The sequence below is a fragment of the Pantherophis guttatus genome, chromosome 1 (genome assembly GCF_059756535.1).
Source record: "Pantherophis guttatus breed Tessera chromosome 1, ASM5975653v1, whole genome shotgun sequence".
Taxonomy (NCBI): domain Eukaryota; kingdom Metazoa; phylum Chordata; class Lepidosauria; order Squamata; family Colubridae; genus Pantherophis; species Pantherophis guttatus.
Window position 1 is genome coordinate 13,212,403 of NC_142063.1, and position 19,402 is coordinate 13,231,804.

Here is a 19,402-nt window from a genome sequence, read left to right on the forward strand (position 1 = left end):
CCTCAACGTCTCCTCCCCTTTGGGTTCAGCACGGAGCGTGGCGTATAAGGCATTGCGTATGCAGTTTAACTCCTAAATATATATAATTTTTCTCTCGGTATTTTATATATATGTATATATATATATATAAGTATGTATATATTTTACACACACTGGATTAAATTGCATGAGAATCTAGATATGGCTTTCCACGGAATGGACACAGCGGGGCAAGGCGGGATGAAGATGACAGCCAGACAGGAGCCAAACTTTGGTGAGGAAGAGGATGGGACGGGCAGCTCCTACATCTCTGGCACCCTGTCTCCTGGCTAGGAAAAAAAAAACCCACTCCACACGCATCGCTCCTCCCTCCAGAGGCAGAAGTCCCGCCGAACTTCCCTGACACCGGATCCCATGTGCCCCAGCCCCACCTGGTTAAGCACACGACTGCACGGATCTGGGGCGCTCCTTCCCCGCTAGTATTGCAGAGCAAGTGATGGTCAGCATGACAGAAAGTGAGCCAAGAGGGGTGCCGCAGAACTTCCCCCTTGCCAGTTCATGCTGTCCCACAGCTAGGGTGAGGGGGTGGGGGGAGTCCTACCCTCCCAGCACTACCAGACGCCCCCCCCCCACCTGCAGATTAAATCGAGGGTCACAAATTGGACGGAAGCCTAGACTTTGCTGAGTCCGTATCAGGGGCGCTAATAATGGAATCCTTGCGGGCACTGCCCGGGTCCTGTTGAATGCCCGAGGCAGCTGTCCCAGGATACGCGGCAGCCATGGTCATCTGATGAGGCGCCCGGGGCGCCGGCCGCAAGGTGGCTGGTGGGGTGTTACCGGCATTCTGGGTCGAAGTGGCCGGCGACGACGGCGAGGCCCCCTGCCCTGTGGCGAGCGAAGCGTTGGACTCGTGAGCCGAAGACGGCGGGCTCTGGCTTGGCGTCTGAGGAACGCCGTGGGGAAGGGAGGGTTGGGAGGCCGAAAGAGGCCGAGTCTCCTGGCTGAGACTGCTTGTGTGAAGAGCCTGGGTGCTCTTGTGAGCCGCCAGCCGCTGCGGCGAACCGGGCGGCTTCTGCTGAGTTAGCGAGAGCTGGGACCCCGACTGACCCTTGGCACCCCCGTAAGGGAACGTCCGGCTGGCGTGAGGGCTTTGGGAAGAGGAACTGGACACTACGGAGGGGAAGGGGCCGGCAGAAGCAACCAGCGGAGGTTGGGGAGGTGGGGGCTGCTGCTGGAGTGGGACGTTCGGCTGCGGGGGCCGCGGCATGTTCTGGAACATCGGGCCGCCCATTTGTTGCTGTTGCTGCTGCTGTTGTTGTAGGTTCAGCTGCTGCTGTTGGTGATGCTGTTGAAGCAAGGCTGGCGAGATGGAGAAGGCTCCGGGGAGACCTCCTTGGTACTGGAGCCGGCGGACCATCCGTGGGGAGCCGAGGCTGATTGGGCCGACCAGCGGGCTGGCCATCTGCGGGCAGAAGCTCATTGCCACGGCCTGCTGGAGGGTGGCGATCGCTGAGGTGACCTGGGGCTGAGCTGGGGTATACATGGCGGTTTGTTGTTGGAACTCGGTCTGTTGAACCATCTCCCGGTCGTACTTGACAATCTCCTGGATGATCTCGTTCTCCTGGTTGTTGAAGACGCCTGAATTGAGGTCGTGCTGCACCTTGTGCAGGAGAATGGAGTTCTTCTTGCCTGCAAGAGAAGAGTAGAAGTCGTGATTTCCTTGCATCCAAGTCCAATCTTCCAAAGGTGGTTTTTCAAAAGGCAACTGGACTTTCTTTTGTTTTGTCCTAGGAGACATTTCGCTTCTCGTCCAAGGAGCTTCTTCAGTTCTGAGTGAATGATGGTGAAGGATTTGTATTCTTTGCAGTCATCTGGTCGTTAGCACTCTCTCTGAGAGTCGTTGAGGCCACTTGGAGGTTTGTCTGTGCCTTCGGGGAACTGCTGAAAGGAGAATCCTCAGGGAGAGTGCTAACGACCAGATGACTGCAAGGAACATAAATCTTTCCATTCTCCACCTTTCAGTCAGAACTGAGGAAGTTTCTTGGATTGAGAAGTGAAACGTTTTCAAGTAAAAACAAAGAAAGCCCAATTGCCTTTGGAAAAAGCACCTTAGGGACAACTGTGACCTAGATTACTGAGAATCTTCATAGACACCCAAGCCCACTGATACCCTTGCATAGCACTTCCCATACCCATGGAAAACTACAGATAGTCCTCGGCTTATGACCAGTCGCTTAGTGACTGTTAAAAGTTAGGATGGATCTACCGGGGAGAGAGAGAACTTACAACCCAGTTTCAAAGTTACAACGGTTGCTCCCAAGTCACACGCCCACACTTTGGACGCTCGCCACCTGGGCTGCATTTACGGCTGTTTGTAGTATCCTGCAAAACCTCAAAATATCTTGAATGCAGTTAGTCCTCAATTTAGAAACACTCGTTTAGTTACCAAAGTTACACCACCATTGAAAAAAATGGACACGTCCATTTTCCACACTTACAACTGTTACAGCATCCCCGTGATTGTGTAATCAATTCAGACTTTTGGCAACTGACTTGTACTTATGACGGTTGCAGTGTCCCGGGGTCATGGGATCCCCTTTTGCGACCTTCTGACAAGCAAAGTCACTGGGGAAGTCTGAATCTCTTAACAACCATGTTACTAACTTAACAACTGCTGCAATTCGCTTAACAATGGTGGCAAGAAAGGTTTTAAAAAGGGGGAAAACTCACTTAACAAAGGTCTCACTTAGCAGCAGAAATTTGGGGCTCAATTGTGGTCTTAAGTTGAGGACTACCCATTCCTCTTAACATACAGCTCATACCTTCCAAATGAAACCTGGATGTCTTTTTTTCCCCAGTGTTTTCAACTGGGACACTGTGGCCCATCAGCCCCTCCCCTTCCCTCCCCATGCCAATTCTTCCTACGTACCAATGCGATCCAGGCGATCCAGAGCAACCGTTTCAAAAGCCCGCCTCATCATGGGGTATTCCTCTAGGACCTCATTAAAATTGTCCACTGAGAGGGAATACAAGCGGCAATAGGTATCCGCACGGACACTCGCAGTTCGACGCCCTCTGGTCAGGAGGCAAATCTCTGGAGGAAAGATGAAAAAATAAACTGAATCCCCAAAACTAGATTCTAAATGATTTTCCCCTTAATGATAGAAGAATATATACATTCTTTGCAGAGGTGAAATGCTCCCGGTTCGGACCGGATCGCCTGATCCGGTAGTGATGGAGGCGGGTGGTTCGGAGAACCGGTAGCAAAAATCCCTGCCCCCCCCCCACATGCCCAGCTGAGAGGCGCGATCATCAGAGGCTTTTTTTTCTTTTAAAAGCATTTTTTTAACAATCTCTGTGGCTGAAGAGGTTGTAGAAAAAATGCTTTTAAAAGAAAAAAAAGCCTCTGCCGATGAGGCAACTCAGCTGGGGTCGTCAGAGCCTTTTAAAAGCATTTTTTTTACAATCTCTTCGAAGAGGTTGTAGAAAAAATGCTTTTAAAAGTTAAAAAAAAAAGTTGGCCACACCCACCCAGTCACATTACACCCCCCCACCAAGCCACACTCATAGAACTGGTAGTAACAAACTTTACATTTCACCACTGATTCTTTGTGAGGTTAAACCCAACTTCTTCCTGTCCTTCACAAAGCCTACTTAGATATCTACTGGATCCCACCTTGTCTTTTTTTCCTTCAACTATTTCCAGTGAAGCTGGTTACTATAAATACCACAATTTTAAATTCAGTTCTTTTCTTTTTCTTTCCTTAACCCGAAGATTAAAAAAAAATTCTTTGGGGCTATTTTGTCTTCTGGATAGTTTGGGACCTGCTCATGCCTATCCTGACAGCCATTTTGGGAACGGTCTAGTGTCTTCTGTGGCAGCCATTTTGAAAGTGAACCAAACAGCGGTGGGATCGTTCTGGTTTAACAACCGGTTTGGTGATTGCGTGCTTTGTGCATGCCTGTGACAGATGCACGCATGCACAGTTGAACGAAAAATCAACTTCCGTGTTAGTGCTAGGGAATTAAAACAGCTGAGGCGCAGCAATCCGCTCTGCCATGCTAATCAGCTGCGAAGATAAAGGTGATTAAAGCGCAGGGGCGGGCAGGCAGGCACAGCTGATTGTCGGACCGAACTGGTTCGCTCCCAGCTGATCGTCGGAGCTCCCGATTCTCCCGAACTGGTCCGAACCGGTAGAATCCCACCTCTGGAACCAAACTTATGTTCTCCAAATGCCAAGGGAACCTCATTTTAGGAAGGAAACCTGTCCCCGTGCCTTAGAATGCCACAAATATGAATGAAGAAGGCCTTGATTTATCTCACCTCCAAAGTAGGAGCCATCTGAAAGCTTCATCTCTTTATTGCCTTTTGTGAGGACACTGACCACCCCATGTTGAATGAAGTACATCTTCTTCCCGATGGTGCCTTCTCTGATGATGTAGTCCCCTGGTTGAAAGACTTCGAATCTCAGTTTGGTAAGCATGGCCGTGACAAAATTGGGGTCGGCGTTGGCAAAGAGTGGCATGGAGGCCACCAGTTTGCGACAGTTGAAGTTGACAATCTCCTGGAGAGCGACAGACACAACAAAAATGATATACGCAAAAATAGCTTTTTCTTAAATGTTCCTTTGGGTGAAAACAACTGCTCAGTAATAGGACACAGTACTGTTTTGGGGGAACTTTCAAGTCATCTTAAGAATGGGTGGGCTCCAACTTTTGTGTGTCTCCCTGGTTTTTTTGAAGTATGGCGTACTTTTAAGGCAGGAAGTTGGAATCTTAAATCAGTGTTTCCCAATCTTGTAATATTAAGTTGTGTGGACTTCAGCTCCAAGAAGTTACTGCTGGCTGGGGAATTCTGGGAATTGAAAGTTCACAGATCTTATCATTGCCAAGTTTCAAAAACACTGATTTAGACCAATCAGCCTTAGATAGCAGACCCCAGAAAGAGATTAACCCATGAAATGGTCTTTCAAGGTTGCCTAAGGCAGGCTACCTGAAGATATAAAGGTTCCATTTTCAAGTTTAGTCTGATGAATGGTTGCAGGAATTGGATATGTCTAGTCTAATGAAGAGAAGGACTAAGGGTGACATGATACCAGTGTTCCAATATCTCAGGGGCTACCACAAAGAAGAGTGGGGGGGGGTGTCAATCTATTCTCCAGAGCACCTGATAGAAGAACAACAAACAACGGATGGAAACTAATCAAAAAGAGAATCAACCTAGAACTAAGGAGAAATTTCCTAATGGTGAGAAAAATTAATCAGGGGAACAACTTGTCTCCAGAAGTTGTGAATGTTTCAACACTGGAGGTTTTTAAGAACAGATAGGACAACCATTTGTCTGAAGTAGTATAGGGTTTCCTGTTTTAGCAGGGGGTTGGACTAGAAGACCTCCCAGGTCCCTTCCAACTCTGTTATTCTGTTAAATTCTGCTATTGGACAATGAAGACCTTCAGCCAAGATCCATCCCTTGCTTGTCCACCTTTCCCTTTTGGTGTGTGGATGAGGCTTACCTCTCGCAGTGGCTCGTTCAGTTCCTCTAGGATGCTGTCCTCATCAAACATTTTGCCCTGGTAGCGATGTTCATAGTAGTCATGGATCTTTTGCCGGAAGTCAGCTGGGAGTTTGTGGAAGGACATGTACTGTTCCACTTGTTTGTACTGCAGGAGGCAGAAGGTGGAGGAGAAATTAACTGGGAGAGCTTAAGCAGAAGGTCTCATTTCGGGAATGCAAAGGAAAGGGAAATCAAAGCAAGTCAGAGATGAATCTATTGCAGGGGTGTCAAACACGAGGCCTGTGGGCTGGATCCAGCCTGCAATGTGGTCGGATCCAGTCCATGGGGCCATCCTGGACAATGTAAGGGGCCGGCCAGTGTTGCTTCTGCCCGGTCTACCCAATGCAAAGAGGAAACATGCCAGCAGTTTGGAGAATGGCGTCAAGATGGCCACACCCACCTAGCTGGCCACACCCACCCAGTCAGCCCTACCCCCTGAGGTCAACCGCAGCCCTGATGCGGCCCTCAATGAAATTGAGTTTGACACCCCTGTTCTATTGCATCACAGCTGGCAAGAGCTACCCTGTTTCCCCCCAAAATAAGACATCCCCTGATAATAAGCCCAATCGGGCTTTTGAGCGCATGCACTAAAATAAGCCTCCCCCCGAAAATAAGCCCTCCACGAAAATATTTAAATGCAGAGCTGGAAATCAGGTAAGATGGCAGGAGGAGCCCCATCTTGATCCACGCGCCCCAAAATAATAAGACCAACCTGAAAATAAGGCCAAGCGCTTATTTCGGGGTTCAAGAAAATATAAGACAGGGTCTTATTTTCGGGGAAACACAGTGACTGCTCAGGGGCCATGGAGAAAGGGAGCAGACTCAGAAAAAGAGGCTTGCCCTAAAACACTAAAGACAGAGAAAAGTAGCTATTCTAAAAAAAGGGAAAACAAGAGGCCAAATCAGATGACATGAGTTGGAATCCAAAATACAGGTAGACCTTGGCTTACAACCATTCGTTTAGGGACCAGTCGAAGTTACAATGACACTGAAAAAAGTGACTTATAACCATTTGATCACATGACCGCTTAGTCACGTGATCAAAATTCAGATGCTTGGCAACTGACTTATATTAATGACGGTGGCAGTGTCCCAAGGTCATGGGATCAGCTCTGGCGCCCTTCTGGCAAGCAAAGTCAATGGGGAAGCCAGATTCACCTAACAACCGTGTCACTAACTTAACGTCTGCGGCGATTCACTCAACAGCGGTGGCTAGAAAAGTTGTAACTGGGGCAAAAATCCACAACCGTCTTGCTTAGCAGTTGGAATTTTGAGCTCAATTGTGGTCGTACGTTGAGGATTACTTCTACTCAAACCTCTAGGGGAAAAAAAAGAATATTTTAATCTAAGGGCCATCCAAGTGAAAAGGGGAACAATGACTACTAATTAAAAAGATAAGGATAAGAAAAAAAAATATTATGCAGAGTATTACCAAACGTCAGCCTTCCCAGGTTGAGCAGACAGGAAATACGAGCAGATGATCCAATTCTACTTTATTTTTAAACTACATTAGCAGAATCTTTCAAATCTGAAAGTACAAATCTCCCACAATCTCTTTTTAGAGCCTGATATAGTTAGGGAGGTTCCTTTCTGAGTCTGTTTCTCTGCTTGTTATGCAGCTTTGAGCTCCTCCTCCTCTTCCTTTATCCGATTGTTCTCTAGGCCAGGAGCCTTCAAACTTGGCAACTTTTAAGACTTGTGGACTTCAACTCCCAGGATTCCTCAGCATGGCTGGCTGAGGAATTCTGGGAATTGAAGTCCACAAGCCTTAAAGTTGCCATGTTTGGAGACACCCCCACCCCCCCGCTCTAGGCTGGGTGTCCTTGGGCCAGTCGCTCTTTTTCAGTCCTAGGAAGAAGGCAATGGCAAACCATTTTTGAAAATCTTTGTCTAGAATACATGCGTCCAGGCAGTATCTGAGAATAGGACACGATTGAATAGAAGGAAAAAAATACAGATTGGGAAAGAAAAAGGAACCAAAGAGAAGGAAAAAAGGGTGGAAATGAAAGAAATTACTTAAAAAAAGCAGATCGCTCCCCAAACCTCTCGTACCTTTTCTTGATACTGGCGCCGAGAGGAATCCAGAGATTGGATGAGGGCTGTGGCATGGCCGATGAACATGGCGTAGCACGTCGCGCCCACAATCATGCTCAACATCGTCAGCCAGATGTCAGTCATGCTTTCCGGCGCCTGGCGCCCGTATCCAATGCAAAGCATGTGGCTCATGGATTTGAAGAGCGCAAAGGAATACAGTTCACTCCAGGAATCGTTCTACAGGGGAGAAATGAAAACAACTCCAGTTAAATAGATTCTGCAAAGGGAATTAGACTCATGCTCATATCTCTAAAAATTCATTCTGAGCCAGTGTTATTTCAACATCCAATCTATCTTTTTTTTTAAGATCCAGATTTCTGAAAATAGGTTAGGAAGGGTGACATCAGAGATGAGAGGTCAAAGGAACGGAAGAAGATGCAGGAAGCCGGCTTTCATGTCTAAGATAGGACTAGAACTCACAGTCTCCTGGTGATTGGCCCAAAGTCACCCAACTGGCTTTCATGTCTAAGATGGGACTAGAACTCACAGTCACCTGGTGATTGGCCAAAAATCATCCTGCTGGCTTTCATGTCTAAGGCGGGACTAGAACTCACAGTCTCCTGGTGATTGGCCCAAAATCATCCTGCTGGCTTTCATGTCTAAGGCAGGACTAGAACTCACAGTCTCCTGGTGATTGGCCCAAAATCATCCTGCTGGCTTTCATGTCTAAGGCGGGACTAGAACTCACAGTCTCCTGGTGATTGGCCCAAAGTCATCCAACTGGCTTTCATATCTAAGATAGGACTAGAACTCACAGTCTCCTGGTGATTGGCCCGAAGTCACCCAACTGGTTCATTTCTAAGGCAGGCCTAGAACTCACAGTCTCCTGGTGATTGGCCCAAAATTACCCAACTGGTTCATTTGTAAGGCAGGACTAGAACTCACAGTCTCCAGGTGATTGGCCGAAAGTCACCCGGCTTTCATGTATAAAGAAAGATTGCAATAGTGGTGAATATCTGTCGCTCGGGTGTAGGATGAGGGCGAAGGTTCATTCTCTGAGCTTGTGGGTTAGTTTCCGAACGTTTTGTTACCGGGCTAGGTAGTAACGTCTTCAGTGGAGTTTAGGGGATGTCAGGGTCGGTGTTCTTCAGGTGTGGGTGTGTCAAGTGAGGGTCTTGTGATGGGTCAGGTGTGAGTCATCAATGAGAGTCTTGGGATGGGTCTTGGGATAGGGAGGTTATATCAGGTAAGGGTCATTGGGGGGGGGAGCGGTTACGTGGGTCGGTTGAGGGTCGGTGCCGTCTCTGGTTGGCTGTGTGGTTGAACTGGATTCTGAGAGGTCCAAAGGCTGCTTGTCGGTCAATGTGTCTGTTGATGGGATTGCTTGTGGAGTGCCTGGCTGTGTGAAGTTACAAATGCTGCAACCTACAGATAGTCCTTGACTTACAACCACAATTGAGGCAGAGTTTGACCTTTTTTTGCAATGGTCGTTAAATGAATCATTGCAGTCATTAAGCGAATCCGGCTTCCCCCATTGACTTTGCTTGTTGGACGCCCTCTGGGAAGGTTAATAATAATAATAACAACAACAATGAGGAGGAGGAGGAGGAGGAGGGGAGGGGAGGAGGAGGAGGAAGAAGAAGAGGAAGAAGAAGAAGAAGAGGAGGAGGAAGAGGAAGAGGAAGGAGAAGAAGAAGAGAAGGAGGAAGGAGAAGGAGAGGAGGAAGAGGAATGAGAAGGAGGAGAAGAAGAAGGAGAAGGAGAGGAGGAAGAGGAATGAGGAGGAGGAGAAGAAGAAGAAGAAGGAGAAGGAGAGGAGGAAGAGGAAGAAGAAGAAGAGGAGGAGGAAGTAGAAGAGGAAGAAGAAGAGAAAGATGAAGGAGAAGGAGAGGAGGAAGAGGAATGAGAAGGAGGAGAAGGAGAAGGAGAAGGAGAAGAAAAAGAGGAGGAAGAGGAAGAAGAAGAAGAGGAGGAAGAAGAAAAGGAGGAAGGAGAAAGAGAGGAGGAAGAGGAATGAGAAGGAGGAAGAGGAATGAGAAGGAAGAGGAGGAGGAGGAGGAGAAGGAGAAGGAGAAGGAAAAGACGAAGAGGAGGAGGAGGAGAAAAGTCCTTGCAGCAATCAGGACTCCCCGTTGCCTGTTTCCTTATGACTTACCACCATGCCGTTGATGGAGACCCAGCAGTCAATAGGGAAATCCTGCAGCATCGGAACGAGGAACTGGAGGCAGCCATCCCAGTGGCAAAGAAGGAGCATCATCCCGATGAGATTGATGATCCGCATCACAGCGCTGGCCAGGTCATACGTCATGTGGAATATCTGCCAAACGGAAAAATGAGTTAAATTGCAAAGAGTCCCCATGTTGGAGAACGTGAGATGCTGCAGACCAGTCTGGTGGTTGAATGTTATTCAAGAGATTTGCTGTTAGGAGTCAGAAAAATAAGTCAATATTAATGTACAGTAGTCCTTGACTTACGACCACAATGGAGCCCAAAATTTCTGTTGTTAAGGGAGACATTTGTTGAGTGAGTGTTGTCCCATTTTATGACCTTTCTTGCTCCAATTGTGAAGTGAATCACTGCGGTCGGTTAACTGGTAACTCAGTTGTTAAGTGACTCTGCTTTCCCTATTGACTTTGCTTATCAGGTCACAAAAGGGGATCCCATGACCTTGGGACACACCAATGGTCATAAATAGGAACTGGTGGCCAAATGTCTGAATTTAGATCACATGACCATGGGGATGCTACAATGGTCACACTTCTGAAAAACGGTCATCAGTGTTTTTTTCAGTGCTGTTGTAACTTCAAATGGTCACTAAATGAACTGTTGTAAGTCAAGGACTACCTGTATTGTTTTATAAAGCCCTAGTAAGATCATACCTAGAATACTGCATCCAATTTTGGTCACCCAATACAAAAAAGATGTTGAGACTCTGGAAAGAGTGCAGAGAAGAGCAACAAGGATGATTAGAGGCCTAGAAGCTGTAACATATGAAGAACAGTTGCAGGAAATAGGCATGTCTAGACATACCTAATTCCTAATAGGGGGACGCGGTGGCCCAGTGGCTAAGACGCTGAGCTTGTCGATCGAAAGGTCGGCAGTTCAGCGGTTCGAATCCCGAGTGCCGCGTAACAGGGTGAGCTCCCGTTACTTGTCCCGGCTTCTGCCAACCTAACAGTTCGAAAGCAGGTAAAAAATGCAAGTAGAAAAATAGGGACCACCTTTGGTGGGGAGGTAACAGCATTCCATGCGCCTTTGGCATTGAGTCATGCCGGCCACATGACCATGGAGACGTCTTTGGACAGCGCTGGCACTTCGGCTTTGAAACGGAGATGAGCACCGCCCCCTAGAGTCAGGAACGACTAGCACATATATGCAAGGGGAACCTTTACCTTTACCTAGACTAGTCTGATGAAAAAAAGAACCGGGGCGATGTGATAGCAGTCTTTTAATATTTGAAGGGCTGCCACATGGAAGAGGGGGGCCAATTTATTTACCAAAGCACCTGAGGGGGTTGGACTAGACCAGGGATCTGCAACGTTAAACACTCAAAGAGCCATTTGGACCCGTTTCCCACAGAAAAGAAAACACCGGGAGCCACAAAACCCTTCCCATGCCTAACTATTTCTTGAGTGGCCACAAAACTAGCATATGTAGTTGAATTAAACATTCTGTTTTCTTCTGAAACTTTTCTTTTCTTAGATTTATCCATGGTTGGCCTATCGGGGTGAAAAGCTCAATAAATTGCGTGCCGGCGGGTATCACACATTGGCGGTTGTGATGCATAGAGCCGCAGCAGAGGGGTGAAGAGCCACATGTGGCTCCAGAGCTGCAGGTTGCTGACCCCTGGACTAGATGATCTTCAAAGTGACTTCCAAATCTGTTATTGTTACTGCCTTTGATCTTGGGGGCTGTTCCCAAATGCTCTTCATTCAGGCTTCTCAAATGCATCTTTCCCAAATGGATCCTCTACCAATTCTATTGATCCTAATAACTATGAATATCAAGGACTACATCTGGAATTTGGCACATTATGAGAATGTGATGACATTTTGTCAATTATTCACCCATCTTTGGCAGGGGAGAGTGAGGCTGTGCCTGCCATTTTTATCTTCGTTTTTTTAAATTGATTTTATTGTGATTTCTTTGATTACTGAGCCAACCAGATTTCATACAGGTTTAATGAATTGTTATTATAATTTCTGTGCATCCTCACTAGCATTGATGATATTACCTAATCAGGCAATGAAACGTCCTCAGGCAAACAACCAAGCAGAGAGAGTATCAAGGACCTCACCTTATTATTATAAATTAACATTATGGCCCAAGAATAGGATGAAGGATAGGATGCTACGAAGCATTCTCATTTCTTTATTTAAATTGCAAGGGTCACACTAGTGTGGAAGTCAGGAATTAGGTGGTATTAACAGAAAGGAAGGGGTAGGGTTTTCAAACGCTTCTTCCTTTTTTTGTTTTTAACCCCAAATTTGGGTTTGAAGAAAAATCAATTCTCCTCCTTTAGTTTAATGAAGAGAAGGACTAGGGGAGACAGGATAGCAGTCTTCCAATATCTCAGGGGCTGCCACAAAGAAGAGGGAGTCAAGCTATTCTCCAAAGCACCTGAGAGTAGGGCAATGGGTGGAAACTAATCAAGGAGAGAAGCAACTTAGAACTAAGGAGGAATTTCCTGACAGTGAGAACAATTAATCAGTGGAACAACTTGCCTCCAGAAGTTGTAAATGCTCCAACACTGGAAGTTTTTAAGAAGATGTTGGACAACCATTTGTCTGAAGTGGTCTAGGGTTTCCTGCCGGAGCAAAGGATTAGATTAGAACAGGGGTCAGCAACCTGTGGCTCCGGAGCCACATGTGGCTCTTTGGGGCCCTCTGCTGTGGCTTCCTGTCAGGTGATCCCACCACTGGCTGGCCCCGCCCCTCGCCCTCCCCTCCCAGTCACTCCTCGCCTGGCCTGAGAAGGTAAGGGTGATGGCAGGGGATGGAGAAGCGGCCAGGGCAGAAACAGAGAGATACAGAGAGAGACACAGAGAGAGGGGGGGGAGGAGAGAGAGAGAGATGTCAAAAGGATTGTGTGGTTCCTGGTGTTTTTTAACAACTGGTTCTCTGCCCTAATGACCGGCTGCATAGGCATGGCTGGGGGGTGGGGGGTGGTCATGTGACTAATGGAAGTGAGTGACATCGAGTTGGCCACACCCACCCAGGTTTTGTGGCTCCCGGTGTTTTCTTTTCTGTGGGAAACGGGTCCAAATGGCTCTTTGAGTATTTAAGGTTGCAGACCCCTGGACCAGACAACCTCCAAGGTCCCTTCCAACTCTGTTATTCTGTTATTTCTCTAAGCCAAACTTTGCTCTGGAGGATTTCATGTCATTTGTTTGATACCATGATGGGGAAGATCTGGGATTGGCTTGTGCTCAGATTTCTTTTTTCTATATTTTCCAGTCTAGGTGAGAACCGAAACTGGATTTTTAATTATTAAAAAAAAATATAGAATGAAGAGTTCAAATTTAAAGAAAAAAATGAAAGAAAAAAATAGAGAGAAGAATGTTGATAAAAAATAAAAGAAAAAAAATATATAAAGGAATGGCTTCTGATTTCCTTTCCAACAATTATAAATCCACATTCCACATATTTTATCCTCTCCGTTTCTGGTGGATTTTCACCCAAGTTTTAACTAGCCAGAAATAACCATAGTTATTACTTGTAGGATTAGCAAGGCACTGCTGCTACAAACAATATTTGTATCAAAAATAAGTTATTATTTATTTATTGCTTCTATATTGGTTCCATATATTATTTATTATATATTTTATAAAAAATAATAAACTCAAGGTAGGGAACATATCTAATATTCCTTCCTCCACCTATTTTGTCCATAACAATCACCTTGTGAGGTTGATTGAGATGAGAGAGAAGGACTGGCCCAAAGTCCACTCAACTGGCTTTCATGCCTAAGGCAGGACTAGAACTCACCATCTCCTGGTGATTGGTCCAAAGTCACTCAACCATCTTTTATGCCTTAGGCAGGACTAGAACTCACCAGTTCCTGGTGATTGGTCCAAAGTCACCCAGGCAGCTTTCAGGCCTAAGGTGGGACTAGAACTCACTGTCTCCTGGTGATTGGCTTAAAGTCAGCCAGCCAGCTTTCATGCCTAAAGCGGGACTAGAACTCACCATCTCCTGGTGATTGGTCCAAAGTCACCTAACCATCTTTCATGCCTAAAGCAGGACAAGAACTCACTGTCTCCTGGTGATTGGCTTAAAATCACCCAGCCAACTTTCATGCCTAAAACAGGACTAGAACTCACCGTCTCCTAGTGATTGGCTCAAAGTCACCCAACCAGCTTTCATGCCTAAAGTGGGACTAGAACTCACTGTCTCCTGGTGATTGGTCCAAAGTCACTCAACCATCTTTCATGCCTGAGGCGGAACTAGACCATCACCTAGTGATTGTCTTCAGGTCACCCACCTAGCTTTCATGCCTAAAATGGGACTAGAACTCACTATCTGCTGGTGATTGGCTCAAAGTCACCCAGCCAGTTTTCATGCTTAAGGTGGGACTAGAATTCAGAGTTTCTGGGTTTCTAGCTGGGTGCCTTAACCACAAGACCAGGGGTGTCAAACTCGATTTCATTGCGGGCCGTATCAGGGTTGTGTTTGACCTCGGGGGGCCGGGGTGGGTGTGGCCAACTTGACGTCACTCTTGTCAGGGGTACCTGTGGTGGCCCAAGCGCTCTGCCAGCGAAAACAGGCACCGCGTGCGGCCCTTCCGAGCTCCGTTTTCACTGCCAGAGGGTCGCAGGAGACCACAGCAGCCGAAAACGGAGCTCTGGAGCCTGTTTTCGTTGGCAGAAGCACCACGGGCCAGTCCTTCGCTGTTTCCAGGGCGGCCCCGCGGACCAGATCTAAGGACCCCAGCGGGTTGGATCCGGCCCCCGGGCCTCAAGTTTGACACCCCTGCACAGGCCAAACAGATTCTCAGATTTTAAATCTTTTTAAAATCCAAAATAAACAGTATTATGATTTAATGCAATGCCCTTATTTATTCCTGCAAGGAGGTAAGACAATAGGCACTTAAAAGTGGAAATGACTCGCCAAACTGATGCACAATGATAATGCATTTTGCATTCCTTCTGTTACCGTCTCTGGTCTACCCAGGACACGGAAAGCTCTGTCTGCGCCATGCACGGAAGCCTCTTCCGAGGAGCAACTTGTAAATCTCATTAAAATATTGTAAAATGTCCCCTAAAACGGAAACGACGAGATAAATTTTATTTTGCTTTTTTTTTTTTTTTTTAAACCGGAGGATACCAATAAGGAACTGAAGCATTTTCAAAGCAAGGAACCCCCCCATGCCTCGAAGGCTGAAGCTAACAAGTTCTTGTTTTCAATGGGGAAAAATAAATAATGCTCCTGTTAATTTAGTGGCGTAATTTGTAAGCTCTGCGACGAATTAAAAAGAATGGGAACCGGAGAGTTGTTACAATCCTCCATCTGCAGCTTGCTCACCAATCCCCATCGGAAAAAAGCTTGTTTACCTTCCTACGCAGAAGCTGAGTCCAAATTTGAACTGGTCACCTCAAGTGATTCAGAGGCGGAAAAAAAAAAATTCTCTTCGGCCTCCTAAAGCTGCCTGGAGAAATTCAAAGCACGTTCACACACGGCAGGCGGCCATCTATGCAAGATGAGTGGAGAATTTAAAAACCAGGATCTTCGGATGAGAATCTTATTCAGCCATTGGCCCACCTGAATACCGACAGTCCTCGACTTATGACAATAGTCAAGACCAAAATTTCTGCTGCCTAAGCGAGATGGCTGTTAAGTGATTTTTGGCCCCGTTTTACGACCTTTCTTGCCACCGTCGTTAAGTGAACTGTTGCAGTTGTTATAGCAACATGGTTTTTAAGTGAATCTGGCTTCCCCATTGACTTTGCTCGTCAGAAGATCGCAAAAGGGGATCATGTTACCCAGGGATGCTGCAACCGTCATAAATATGAAACAGTTGCCCAATGTCTGAATTTTGATCACGTGACCATGATAGATGCTACAACAGTCGTAAGTGTGAAAAATGGTCATTCTTTTTCATTGCCATTGTAACTTCAGATGGCTACTAAGTGAACTGTTGTAAGTGGAAGACTACTTATATGTGGTTGGAGAAAAAAAAAAAGAGCATCCCACTTCCAGGATCATGTCTTAGAGAAAAAAAACCACATGTGCAAGTAGTCCTCCACTTATGACCATCGCTTTAACAACCGTTCAAATTTATGACCGTGCTGAAAAAAGTGACTTAGGAGTCCGGTCTTCATACTTACAACAATGTCACCTCTTTTACTTTGACTGGCAAGTGTTGTATATAGTATTCCCAATTTCTTTTGCTCCCATAGATACTTATGTTGTCTCTTAATATGAATAATATGTAGACATATAATCTCTAATTTTAATTTTTCTAATTTACTGAATATTCTTCTTCTGGATTCACTGAATGACCTTGGCAAAATAGGTCATTAAATCAGGTGCAACTCACTCAATGACCACCTGACTGAGCGACAGTCTCAACCATGGTCATAAATCAAGGACTATCTGTAGAGAAACTCAAGAGCCCAAAGATATATATATATATATATTTTTAAAGAAAAAGCCAGTTCCCAGTAGCAAGATCTATGGCCAATTAAACTCTACTGCCAACGGTTGAAAACTTTGCTAAAGGCTGGGAATAACCATTGAACGGTGCAATTTTACAATCTTTCTACCCAGCAGTTAAATTCATGCAAGATGATAAATGGGGAAAGCTCAGTTCTAACCCTCTGATTTATTGACTCAGTGGATGGAGAAGGGATATCAGTTAACAGTAAAAATGTCAACAATTGATCTCAAGCATATGATGCTAAAGTACAAAGGTTCTCCGAAAGTAAAAATAGACAATGAAAACCAACATTTCCTTTCCTTATTTTGCTTCCTATTTTCGATTTGCATTTTCATCCCCCTCCCCTTTTTTTTGACTCTCCTAGGGGAATGAAAAAAATATTCCCTGCAGATTTACATCTGCCACTGGTACATTGGCACATTAACTTCCTATAATTATAATTTATCACTTTTATAAGGCAGCTGCAAGCACAAAATGTTTCTTTCGATTGAATGGACCCTATCGGGGGCTTCACTGAAGAAGCAACTGTGCTGTTTTGGCTGTGTAATTTGGGTGCTTTATTACTCTTGACAGCGATTTGATTATTTGTTCTTTCTTGCAGAGTTTGCCATGGGTTTCCCAGGCACCCCCAGATCTTGCACAATGATACAGGTATTCCTCGATTTACGACCATTCAGTTAGCAACCGAAGTTACAAAGGCACTGAAAAAATATGACCATTTTTCACACTTATGACCGTTGCGGCATCCCCATGGTCATGTGATCAAAATTCAGATGCTTGGCAACTGACTCATATTTATGACGGTTGCAGTATCCTGGGGGTCACGTGATCCCCTTTTGCGACCATCTGAAAACCAAAATCAACAGGGAAGCCAGATTCACTTAGCAACCATGTTATTAATTTAATAATGGCAGTGATTCACTTAACGACTGTGGCGAGAAAGGCTGTAAAATGAGACAAATCTCCCTTAACAAATGTCTCACTTAGCAACAGAAATTCTGGGCTCAGTTGTGGTTGTTAAGTCGAGGACTCCCTGTACAATCGTATTAACTAAACATCTGCAGTGATTCACTTAACAACCGTGGCAAGAAACGTCGTCAAATGGGACAAAACTCGCTTAACAAATGTCTCACTTAGCAACAGAAATTCTGGGCTCGATTGTGGCCGTAAGTCGAGGACTCCCTGTATTGAAGATCACCTAACCAGTAGTTGTTGGCAAAACAGCTCAAGGTTTGCAAACCGCACCTAGCTGAAAAACCTCAATCCTACCACTAGATGGCAGCAACGTGGAGAATTTCTCTCCATCTCCATTGCCTTGGATGGATTTTAAAAAATCCTATTTTATAGCAATCTTTTTCTGAGTAAGCAAACCTCCCTCCCAGCAGCTGTTTTGAACCCCTGTTATTAAAATTCCACAACTGTCACAAGTTTGCCAATTCCCCTAAATTCACACGCACCTGCCAGGCTCTCTCCATCAGGATCAACATCACAGATTCTCAAAGCCTTCAGAAGGAGCCTTGTGATGTCAATTAGGAAATCACAAGCCATATATGGTCAGATGTGTATAGGTATTTCTTGGCTTACTAACTCAGTTGAGCCCCAAATTCCTGTCGCTAAGCAAGGCAGTTGCTAAGTGAGCTTTTGATAATAATAATAATAATAATAATAATAATAATAATAATAATAATAATAATAAATTGAAGTTGAGCGACTGTGGAAAAAGAAATCGTGTGTTGTCCCGATTGTAATTGGAGCCCTTGGAGCAATACCCAAAGGGCTACCCTGCTATTTAGAAATTCTAAAATTGCCGGACTTGAACATTTTGACTCTACAAAAAACCACCTTACTCGGAACAGTTTACATCCTCCGACGATACCTTAACAGTTCCTAGGTCCTTGGTTAGGACTCGAGCTGTTGAGCTATTAACCAGCCTCAAAGGCTGTGAATCTCACTAAAGATTAACCAATAATAATAATAATAATAATAATAATAATAATAATAATAATAATAATAATGTTGTTGTTGTTGTTGTCCCGATTGTAATTGGAGCCCTTGGAGCAATACCCAAAGGGCTACCTCGCTATTTAGAAATTCTAAATTTACCGGATTTGAACATTTTGACTCTACAAAAAACCACTTTACTCGGAACAGCTTACATCCTCCGACGATACCTTAACAGTTCCTAAGTCCTTGGTTAGGACTCGAGCTGCTGAGCTATTAACCAGCCTCAAAGGCTGTGAATCTCACTAAAGATTAACCAATAATAATAATAATAATAATAATAATAATAATAATAATAATAATAATATTGTTGTTGTTGTTGTTGTCCCGATTGTAATTGGAGCCCTTGGAGCAATACCCAAAGGGCTACCTCGCTATTTAGAAATTCTAAATTTACCGGATTTGAACATTTTGACTCTACAAAAAACCACTTTACTCGGAACAGTTTACATCCTCCGACGATACCTTAATAGTTCCTAGGTCCTTGGTTGGGACTCGAGCTGCTGAGCTATTAGCCAGCCTCAAAGGCTGTGAATCTCACTAAAGATTAAATAATAATAATAATAATCATCATCATCATATCATCATCATCGCGACCTGGCCATCAAAACTACATGGCTATGGATGAAACATATAACAGTAATACCGATCGTCATTCGGGCACTTAGTACCATGTCTAAGAATTTTATAACATACATCAGCAAATTGCAGCTTCCTGTAATAACACCAGCGGAACTGCAAAAAACTGCGCTACTTGGAACAACGTACATCTTAAGAAGGTACTTGGTTGATACCTAGGATGCTGGCAGCAACCCGTATCAACCATTGGCACCAGTCAATGGTATTTGTGATGCATTTTTGAATGTTCAGTTGACTTGAGTTTCATATTTAATGAATAAAGATAATAATAATAATAATAATTTAATAAATAATAAAAACTCAGTTGACTGAGTTTCATGTTTAATGAATAAAGTAAATAATAATAATAATAACTTTATTGTCAAGAGCCTTGATAGTACAGTGGTCTAAGCACCCTGTTATTAACACAGCTGCCTGCAATTACTGCAGGGTTCGAATCTCGCCAAGGCTCAAGGTTGACTCAGCCTTCCATCCTTTCTAAGGTGGGTAAAATGGGGACCCGGTTTGTGGGGGCAATAAGCTGACTTTGTATAAATA

The 19,402-nt window shown here is 45.0% G+C and overlaps 1 protein-coding gene across 1 annotated transcript in view; it reads right to left on the reverse strand.

Moving 5' to 3' along the window:
• Positions 1-507: 507 nt before the first annotated feature.
• Positions 508-19,402, reverse strand: part of HCN2 (hyperpolarization activated cyclic nucleotide gated potassium and sodium channel 2) — an 82,406-nt gene continuing 63,511 nt past the window's right edge. Inside the window, exons 3-8 of the mRNA XM_060695062.2 lie at positions 9,723-9,884; positions 7,586-7,804; positions 5,493-5,639; positions 4,304-4,544; positions 2,909-3,073; positions 508-1,668 (exon numbers count right to left, since the gene is read on the reverse strand). Of these exons, the coding sequence (XP_060551045.2) occupies positions 632-1,668; positions 2,909-3,073; positions 4,304-4,544; positions 5,493-5,639; positions 7,586-7,804; positions 9,723-9,884 (1,971 nt within the window). The 3' untranslated portion in view covers positions 508-631. The remainder of the gene's footprint in view (positions 1,669-2,908; positions 3,074-4,303; positions 4,545-5,492; positions 5,640-7,585; positions 7,805-9,722; positions 9,885-19,402) is intronic.